At 38.3% G+C, this 9,579-nt stretch overlaps 3 protein-coding genes across 4 annotated transcripts in view; 2 read left to right on the top strand and 1 right to left on the bottom strand.

The window, feature by feature from the left end:
* Positions 1–164: 164 nt before the first annotated feature.
* On the top strand, positions 165–3,134 carry LOC112053319 (uncharacterized). The gene is made up of 3 exons (XM_052881440.1): positions 165–220; positions 305–410; positions 506–3,134. Exons 1-3 carry the CDS (start codon positions 200–202, stop codon positions 2,575–2,577), a joined length of 2,199 nt encoding a protein of 732 aa, XP_052737400.1. The 5' UTR covers positions 165–199; the 3' UTR covers positions 2,578–3,134.
* Positions 3,135–4,265: 1,131 nt separating this feature from the next.
* Positions 4,266–8,757, top strand: LOC112052639 (uncharacterized). The gene is made up of 3 exons (XM_024091812.2): positions 4,266–4,470; positions 6,001–6,184; positions 8,146–8,757. The coding sequence occupies exons 2-3, from the start codon at positions 6,008–6,010 to the stop codon at positions 8,311–8,313; spliced, it is 345 nt and encodes a 114-aa protein (XP_023947580.1). The 5' UTR covers positions 4,266–4,470; positions 6,001–6,007; the 3' UTR covers positions 8,314–8,757.
* LOC112052322 (nipped-B protein) overlaps positions 8,473–9,579 on the bottom strand; it is a 29,085-nt gene continuing 27,978 nt past the window's right edge. For both annotated transcript variants that reach the window (XM_052881436.1, XM_052881437.1), the window contains one exon: positions 8,473–9,437. In XM_052881436.1, coding sequence (XP_052737396.1) covers positions 9,255–9,437 — 183 coding nt within the window. In that variant the 3' untranslated portion in view covers positions 8,473–9,254. The remainder of the gene's footprint in view (positions 9,438–9,579) is intronic.

The raw sequence follows: 9,579 nt of genomic DNA, 5'->3' as shown, positions 1-9,579 counted from the left end.
GTCGCCCGCGAGACACGCTTGAGTGGCGCGCGCGGCGGGTTGCACGGTCTTTCACCTTCGCAATATTGACGGCTATAAAACCTTGTCATTATCATAATGTGACGTTACTTTCATCTCAACGCAAAGCAGAAATACAACTCGACAGCGCAAGAGTCATAAACCCATAACGACACCATTGTGGGTTCGCACCCCTATCAAAATGTTTAGATTAAGTTGCCTGGTACGAAAAAACATCATGTTTTTTGTACGATTTTTTTAGTAAATAAAATTAAATTTTTATATTAAATACTAATTAAATTTCCAGTTCATGTTGTGGATTGTGTGCGGGAGTGCATTATCCAGTGAAGACGAACATGATGCATTCGTTAAATCTTTGAGATCCAAGTCATATTTCGACGAACAAGATTCGGGTAAGTGATCGTTTATCACTACTTAGATGTGTTGTGAGTGCACGCTTGTATTTTCCACAGTAAGTAATGACTATAACTGCTTAATGTGCTTACAGGCATAGCGTCGTTGGCTTCAAATATAAAGGCTTCCGCGGTACATAGCATAGATAAAAATCATTACCCACAATTCGATACGGTTGTCAGTAGTTCCATTGATTTACCAAGTCAATTAGTTCCTAGAAAAAACATATTTGATGCTATTAACTTGAATCCTGTCGAGGGTCAAAGCTTGCTTCCGTATGACAGGCCAGCTAGGCTAGTATCACAACAGCAGCCACAGCCGAATATTAATTTTGCACCTAATACGCAGCAACGTAGCCCCGTAAGATATGACATAAGAACTATACATGACCCTAATTATACAATTTATAAGCCAGAAGAAGATGAAGAAAAACCCAAGTTAGCAGCTTTGAACAAAAAACCCACAGATGCAGTTTATATTCAACCTTATATTAACGTTGAAGTAAAGCATCCATTAGAGTATCGGAAAGAAGATTTGACTAAAAACTTCGATGGTGAACAAAAATACAAGCAAAATCCTTATATTGCAGGGCTGCCTCGTTATCGGCGTTATACAGGTGGAAGAAGCAGGGAAAACTTGAAAAAAGACGACGAAGAAGATGATCCTTATCATTATAAAGCAGAATACATATCTAGACCCAAAGCGTTCGATGAAAGCCCCTATAGCAGTCCATACAAAAAGAAGAAGGGTGGAAAAGATGAATATGAATATCCGTACAGCTACGACTCGGGATATGATCATAAAGAATATGAAAGGATAAAGGAGCTTTCCGAGAAACAAGCTGCCGAAATTAAGCAAAATCCAGGTAACTGCAAAGAAGTTATCAAGGACGGAATGTCGTGTATGACCTGCAAGGATCCCAAAACTGGAGGAAACTATGAATCCTGTTCCTATGTTGCTGAACCTAAGAACAACAAATATGCTTATTCGAAAGAGAGGAAATATGACAGTAACGACGACCCCGAAGAGTCTGAAGAAAAATCTGAGACACCAAAAAAATCTGAAAAACTGACTTCAAAGGAAGACACCGACACACACCGACAAGACTCGAGGAACAAAGCTGAAAATGAAAAACCTTACAGTAGTTACAAGCAGGCTGAAAACCAAGACAACCCCAATAACAAATACAAGTCCTATTATACTCACTCCTCTCAACCAAAGTCAAGTGAAGCACTGCGGGCTGCAAGTAGTGAAGACTACAAACAGGCTGAAAACCAAGACAACCCCAATAATAAATACAAGTCCTATTATACTCACTCCTCTCAACCGAAGTCAAGTGAAGCACTGCGTGCTGCAAGTAGTGAAAACTACAAACAGGCTGAAAACGAAGACAGCCCCAATAATAAATACAAGTCCTATTATACTCATTCCTCTCAACCAAAGTCAAGTGAAGCACTGCGTGCTGCAAGTAGTGAAGAAAGTTCCGAAGAAGTTACACCGAAACCATATGATTATAAAAAAGCATTACCTGGATTTTATACCGACAATGAACAAAAAAAAGACGTTGAACACGTGCTAGCTGAGTTTAAAAAGAAGGATAGGTCAGCATGTAATAAAGTAAGAAAAAATGGAATGACTTGTTTCCAATGCCTCGACAAAAATGGACTGAAGAATGAAGAGTGTATGTTTGTATCAGAATCAGCGCCTAAACAAAGCCATTTAGCGTATCAGGAACACAAAGAATTCACATCCAAACCGGCAACATTGGACGGAAATGAGGAAGCTGAAAGTCAGACTGTCACTACCAACTCACCTCCAGCACAGAAATCGGCAGCATATGCAGCGTCTTCAAATTATAACAAAAAATTGAAGCGGAAAAAGACGCCACAGACATCCCTCACTGTGGCTGCTAATAATCCAGACGTAAAAATTACCCAAAAAGTTAAAAGGAGTGAAGGATCCGATCAATCTGATTATGCAGGCACACGCGTTGGAGTTTCAAATATAGCTCCTCCAGAAGAATTCGCAGGTGCGGACTCAAGGGGAGCTTTTTGGGCCGAAACACTGCCGCGTTATAGCGCAGCTTTAGGTGTTTCACTGCCTGAATTTATGCTATCGAGATCAGAACACGAAGCTTCATTCGACGAAGCCGTCGCGGGAGCGTAAATTGACCAAGACTGTTAGTCAATATCAAACTAATAGAGCGTGGCAGTTCTACAGATTTCGAATAAAGCCTGAACCAAATGAGCGTAATAAGCGTTTGTTGCATAATCAACTTAGATTTCACTGATCAAAGAGACTATATAACTCAACGTAAGGTAACTAATAAAACTATTATTACAAAGAGCCGTATTGCGAAACTTTCTTAGTAATATTTTTAATAATTATTTTAATGTATAAATAATTACGTACCTAGAAATTGTTATTGTTGTTGTTTTGGAATGACTGCTCAATAGCAATTTATTGTTAACTAGTTTTAAATTATACGATTAAAACTAACTTTTATAAAATAACAGCGATGTTTTATTATACCTACTTTAGTACTGTAGGACTCTAGTCATAGGACTTTTGGGTTCTCAAGTCGGGGCGGAAGGACTAAAATCTCAACGGCTTAAAACTCTGACTTGAGAGCCCAAAAGGTCCTATGACAGTACCTACCTATATTCTAGGCACTTTTAGAAGGATCAAGGGGAATTTTTAAACATCGCAATCGATATTTGTTATTGTTTTAATATAAAGAGATCTATACTAATATTATAAAGCTGAAGGGTTTGTTAGATTGAACGTGCTAATCTCAGGAACTACTGGTCCGATTTGAAAAATTCTTTTAGTGTTAGATAGCCCATTTATTGAGGAATGCTATAAGCTATATTTTATCCCCGTATTCCTACGGGATCGGGAACCACACGTGTAAAAACGCGCGGCGTCTACTAGTTAATTATAAATAGATAGAAAGGATTATAGGATCTACCTATATTACTGATGTTTAAAAGATGCTGTGTCTGGTATAATGGGTATTACACATGAGTACATCTATCTGTAAATTAAGTACTTACGGGTAGTTATTTGTAGGTAATAAATAGCTTGTAGAACGAGATCCTGCGATGACCAGACATACCGCATATTGTATGAACGCTGAAAGTTTGTCAGCTTCGTGGCAACCCTTCGCTAGAGACCCTTAAAAAACTTTTCTTTTTATTTATATACCTACTCTTTTTAGTTGGACGGCTGAGGGTCCGTACTCTTTAAACCTCCTACCTTCCTAAACCATGACAGTAAACTCTATAATTTATTGGCCTAATTACCTACCTAAGGTATAGGGGAATAGGCTGACTAAATTTCAGATTATATAAAACTAGTCGACGCCCCGCGGTTTCACCCGCGTAGTTCGTTTCCCTGAGAATACGGAGATAAAATATAGCCTATGACACTCACAAATGGCTTTCTAGTGGTAAAAGAATTTTCAAAATCGGCTAATTAGATCCAAAGATTACCCCCTACAATAGGCACCACAAACTTTACATCTTTATAATATTACTATTGATGAGGTACCTAAGTCTGGCTAGGCTCTCAGTTAATTGCATCAAACTGTACATACTGACCAATATCCCTGTTCCTCTCAAGTCGGTAAATACTGTTTGCCTGTGTCTAGCGGGTGGCGAGCAAACCCACGATCTCGACGAGTCCGAGACTTGTAAATATTGGGATCTGTGTCTACGTCCGTAGCTAAGCTAAATAGTAAACCAGGTCAACGTCACTGACTTTAAAATTGTTGGCATGATATTCGGCCAGCGTGCTACATGTCAATTATGTTGTGGTGTTCTTATTTTTACTGGTAATTGTCCAAGATACGTCACAAAGGAGCGGACGTTCGCAAATCGGACGCACCGAGAATCCAAGAGAAAGTAATTAATTTCAGTTTCATTCTTCCCATGATACAGTTCACTGTTCTGCGATTTATAAATAAACCAGATTGATTGGCTTTACGTGCCTAATAATAAAACGTTTTCACAACATTATCCAGTGAACGGAGTGCAGTTCAGTGGCGTAAAATATAATGTAAGTAAATTATCATAAGGGTTTATTATAATTAGTTGTATTTAATAAATAAACAATACCTACCTAGGTATTATATAGGTAATAAATAGGTGCGATAATAATAATTAGCATTTGTACTGAGTCACAGTATTCAGGAGAATTTGTTTTGTTCTTGTGTACCTACTTTTACTTTTAGGAAAACAATAAACAGGTTATTGATCAGATATTGAAATAAACTAACCCAGTGGGTTTCAGCTATAATGTTTAATTATTTCGGTCATTTAACTTCGTTTTTGGATAAGACATTACCACAAAGATCGATCAATAACCATTAAAAATAAGTTCATTTACATACTCGTAATAGGTAGGTTCGCGTTCGTTAGAACTGTTTATTTCAAAATGCTTTGCAGAATTTAATAAAAATTGTATCAACCGATGACGATAGTTAATTCGATCACCCGACCTCTAAAAAATTATACATACTCGTATATCTTGTCTCTGTGCCAAGGAGGAGAATCAATAAAAATTGAATAGCGTACATATGACGTACTACATAAACGCCGATGTAGTATTGTGAAGCAGTGCGGTGTTTATTTTTGTAGGTAGGTACTAGGTAATGGAAAACGCCGGCTTTAAATAAAAGCTCAAATTTAAAGTATTCTTCTAATAGTAGGTACATATCTTTGAGATATACAGTGTCGTGCACATGGATTACAGATACTTTTAGATGCATCTGTGATGTGAAAGAATTTTCATTTTTGATATATTGGATTTAGTGAAATTTGTTTGAAGATGCATCTTTTGTACGAATAGTGGTAGTTGGTACTCTATATATAACCTTGTACACGTCATTGGTGTTATAAACAACAATGATTGAGCTGATAACTGTTACGTTGTATGGTAACACAGGTAACGGCGTAACTTTGTCGAATAAATACTTCGTTCGTACAGTTGTCATCATCAACATTGACAATCCATATTCGGATCGCTGTTGAGCATAGGCGTATATAGCGGGTGGGCCGTCCCCACCCTAGGATTCTGGGCTACCGATATGGAATTCTTTTATGATACAAATAATAGACTTGATGTTGCGGGCTTGACCCACCCTAGGAATTAATCCTAGATACGACAATGTTGTTGAGCACGAGTCTCTTCTCAGAATAAGAGGGGTTAGGCTAATAGTCAACCACGCTGGCCCAATGTGGATTAACAGACTTCACACACTTAGAGAATTAACAAAATTCTGAGGTAGGTATACCTATACAGGTTTCCTAGCGATGTTTTTCTTTAATTTGAGACGTGACATCTAATTTCTTAAAATGCACATGACTGAAAAGTTGTATGTCCCGGACCGGATTCAAACCTACGCTCTCTCAATTGAAGCCAGAGGTTATTTCCACTAGGCTATCACGTTACTCGCGTATAGTTGTAGGTATTATCATCGAAATCCGTTCAGTATTTTTTGAGTGAAAGCAACAGTTTTTGCGTTCTTATTGTCAGCAAAATTTGAAAGCAGTTATATATTTACCTCTATGCAAGTTTCTTTAACAGAACAAACATGGATAAAGAGACTGAAATGTTCGAGGAAGATGAATACGTAGACGTGCGAACATTGCCGCTGAAGCCACCGCTACCGGCGCCGCCTCAAGAGAAGTGCGTGCGTCGTGTTTGGCATCCTGTCATGTGGGACAACGCGAACGCTGATGCGCCTTTGGTTGATAACTCTGAAGAACAGGTATTCGCTTCGTAACATTACTTTATTATACTTATCACAACTGTCTCCTTCCAGCAGCGTACTTTATTATACTTATCACAACTAAGTATCTCCTTCCAGCAGCGTACTTTATTATACTTCTCACAACTATCTCCTTCCAGCAGCGTTATTTATTATACTTATCACAACTATCTCTTTCCAAAAGCGTACTTTATTATACTTATCACAACTATCTCCTTCCAGCAGCGTACTTTATTATACTTATGACAACCTAACTCCTTCCAAAAGCGTACTTTAGTATACTTATCACAACCTATCTCCTCTCAAAAGCGTACTTTATGATACTTACCAAAACCTATCTCCTTCCAAAAATGTACTTTATTAGACTTATCAAAACCTATCATCTCCTTCCAAAAAACGTACTTTATTATACTTATCACAACTTATCTCCTTGTAAAAGCGTACTTTATTATACTTATCACAACTATCTCCTTCCAGCAGCGTACTTTATTATACTTATCACAACTTATCTCCTTCCAAAAGCTTATTTTATTATACTTATCACAACCTACTTCCTTCCAAAAGCGTATTTTATTTATTTACTAGCGGTAGCGGTACCTACCGGTCAAGCTTCGCTTCGGACTTATGTGCACTTCTACCCTATCCCTACTCTACACTACTCCCCTACCTCTTGACTCTTAAACGTTTGTATGGGAAATAGAAATGGGTTGTTTTTATGGTTTTCCCGGCAATTATTCCAAACCTTCCCTATACCTCCACCAATATTTTAAGACTAAGATAAGATAAATCCATTCAGACGTTCTCGAGTTTTAGCGAGACTAACAAACAGCAATTCATTTTTATATATGTATATATATACAATTCATTTTTATATATGTATATATATATAATAGATATAGATAGAAGATTGCAACGCATAGCAAGTGCGCGTGTTATCAACTCAGTCGTGAGATTTAGAACTGTGGTGGTTCTAAGCTCCAATATACTCTTCTATAAAAAAGCGGGCTTGGTGTTATAGTTTGTAGAAGTCATATTTATGGCCCGCCCACTCAGTTGATGACGCGCTTAATTATCAACCCTTAATCGGCTCACTGCTGAGCTCGAGTCTCCTCTCAGAATTAGAAGAGGTAGGCCAATAATCCACCACGCTGGTCCAATGCGGATTGGAATACTTCACACACGCAGAGAACTAAGAATATTCTCTGGTATGCAGATTTCCTCACGATGTTTTTCCTTCACCGTTTGAGACACGTTATACTTAATTTCTTAAAATGCACACAACTGAAAAGTTGGAGGTGCATGCCCCGGACCGGATTCGTACCCACACCCTCCGGAATCGGAGGCAGAGGTCATATCCACTGGGCTATCACGGCTCTATCGATTCTAATTTTTTATGCACGTATTTTTAGAGATTTTGTAGGCACGTATCGTATCAATAGTACAAAATGATATAAATGTGCATAGCTGGGCACCGTTAATCAAATAGTTAACTTCGTTAATCGTTAATCCGCTACAAAAAAAGTTAGCTTCGTTAAACGTTAAAGCGTTACATTCCGGAAGAATTAACGCAAGTTAACGTTAATCGTTAAACTGTGTAATATTACATTTTTATATCATTGTGTGAGATCACCATTGGAAAAATAAGGATGAGCACTGGGGAAAAGTGCCATAATTTGTTTTTTGTTGATTTTATCTATATTTAACATAAATATAGCAATTTGTTGATTTCTTTGAAAAAAAAATCATTCATCATTTCTTACTTGTCTGAACCTGTTTTTCGCGTCGCGCGGTAAATAGTAGGCATTGGATTAAGGATTAACGGACTTCTGCATATTAACGGAAGTTAACGTGTCCGTTAATATTTTTAAAAGTTAATCCGTTAATTAAAATGTTAACTTCGTTAATTAACGATTAACGGATTAACGAGTTAATGCCCAGCTATATAAATGTGTACGTTCCAGAAAGCAGCCGAGCGCGCCAGCGGCCGGGAGTACCCGCACAAGCAGCGCATACGCAACTTGAAGCGATTGATTGCGGAGGGAAAAGTCAAGCCCAGTTCCGAAACTGTTATATTCTTCTTATGCAATAAATTCGCCATATCAGAGGAGAGGCAATCTAAACTTTCTTAATAAAATAACTATGTAGGTTTTATATGTTTAACTAACTAAAAACTATTTATAACCTCTATATTAAGAAGAAATTGAGCGTTCAGATGTTTACTTAGCATAATAATATTGAAACTTAACTAAATAATGGAATAACATGTTTTGAAATAAATCAACATGTACTATATTTTAATAACAAAATTGTTTAATCACTTAACTATTTTCCTAGTCTTATGGTGGATTTGTAATTATTCGTAAACAATTTTGAAATAAATTAATTATACCTAGCGTTTATTTAAAAAAATATTTAAACATTGGAATAAACAAATAAAAAAACGTATTTTTAAAATACAGGGTTTTGCTCCGCAATGTGAGGTTCTTTTGCTCCGATATTAATATGAATGGACCAAAATATAAGTGGGATGTAAGTATAAAAGAAAATATAAATTTATCTTATTATTATTATTATTTGAAATGCATTTTTATTGCAGTACCCTTTGTATGAACATATATCTTTTATTCTATATTACAAAGACGCCAATACGTATAAAAATTATGCATTTATATCTCGCAATCGTGACACTCGCACAAAACAATTGACCTACTACATCTCGTCACATCGGCGACTCCGGCGTCCTATTCGGAAAAGTGACATTACATACACAGTTCATACATATACTTTATATTCTTTATAAAAATTATAAACAGACTTTTTATATAAAAACAAAATCGAGTTTCTCAAATATAACTTATACAAAGAATTCAAGATCGCCGGCCGGAGCCGGGGCCCCGGGCCGGCGTATAATAAATTAAATCGACATACAAAATAAAAAGAGCATCCTCGAACGGAACGGAACGGAACGCGCCGAGAGATCGGGCGCGAGTGAAGCGGAGCGCTGCACGGTCACACTGACACTTTATCGTCCATGGCGCGCGCGGGCGGCGGGCGCGGCGCGCGGCGGCGGCTAGGTGGCGCCCGCGCCCGCCGCGCCGCCCGCCCCCGCCGCCGCCGCGCCCTCCGCGCTCGCGCCCGCCGCCGCGCCCGCGCTTGCCGCCGCGCCCGCGCCCGCACCCGCCGCCGCGCCGCCGCTCGGAGCCTCCTCGTCCTCCTCCTCTTCGGGGTCGAATTTCAACATCAATTGTTTAAACTGTAATAAATTAAGAAGATATCGTTATTAGAGTAAACTGCCTTTGTTAGTCCAGCGGTAGCTCTGGACCTGTTTGGGATTATAAAATACTAGCGGACGTCCGCGACTGCGTCCGCGTGGAACTTAGTTTTTCACAAATCCC

This window comes from Bicyclus anynana, chromosome 5 (assembly GCF_947172395.1).
Source record: "Bicyclus anynana chromosome 5, ilBicAnyn1.1, whole genome shotgun sequence".
Classification (NCBI taxonomy): Eukaryota; Metazoa; Arthropoda; class Insecta; order Lepidoptera; family Nymphalidae; genus Bicyclus; species Bicyclus anynana.
The sequence above is the reverse complement of the archived record's forward strand: the minus strand, read 5'-3'. Positions and strand labels throughout refer to the sequence as shown.

Excerpts from the sequence above, each read along its gene's own strand:
- LOC112053319 (XM_052881440.1), top strand. The coding sequence starts at position 200 with ATGTTTAGATTAAGTTGCCTG. Across the intron at positions 221-304 it reads TGTTTAGATTAAGTTGCCTG|TTCATGTTGTGGATTGTGTG; the intron begins GTACGAAAAAAC and ends TTAAATTTCCAG. Across the intron at positions 411-505 it reads TTTCGACGAACAAGATTCGG|GCATAGCGTCGTTGGCTTCA; the intron begins GTAAGTGATCGT and ends ATGTGCTTACAG.
- LOC112052639 (XM_024091812.2), top strand. The coding sequence starts at position 6,008 with ATGGATAAAGAGACTGAAATGTTCGAGGAAGATGAATACGTAGACGTG. Across the intron at positions 6,185-8,145 it reads TTGATAACTCTGAAGAACAG|AAAGCAGCCGAGCGCGCCAG; the intron begins GTATTCGCTTCG and ends TGTACGTTCCAG.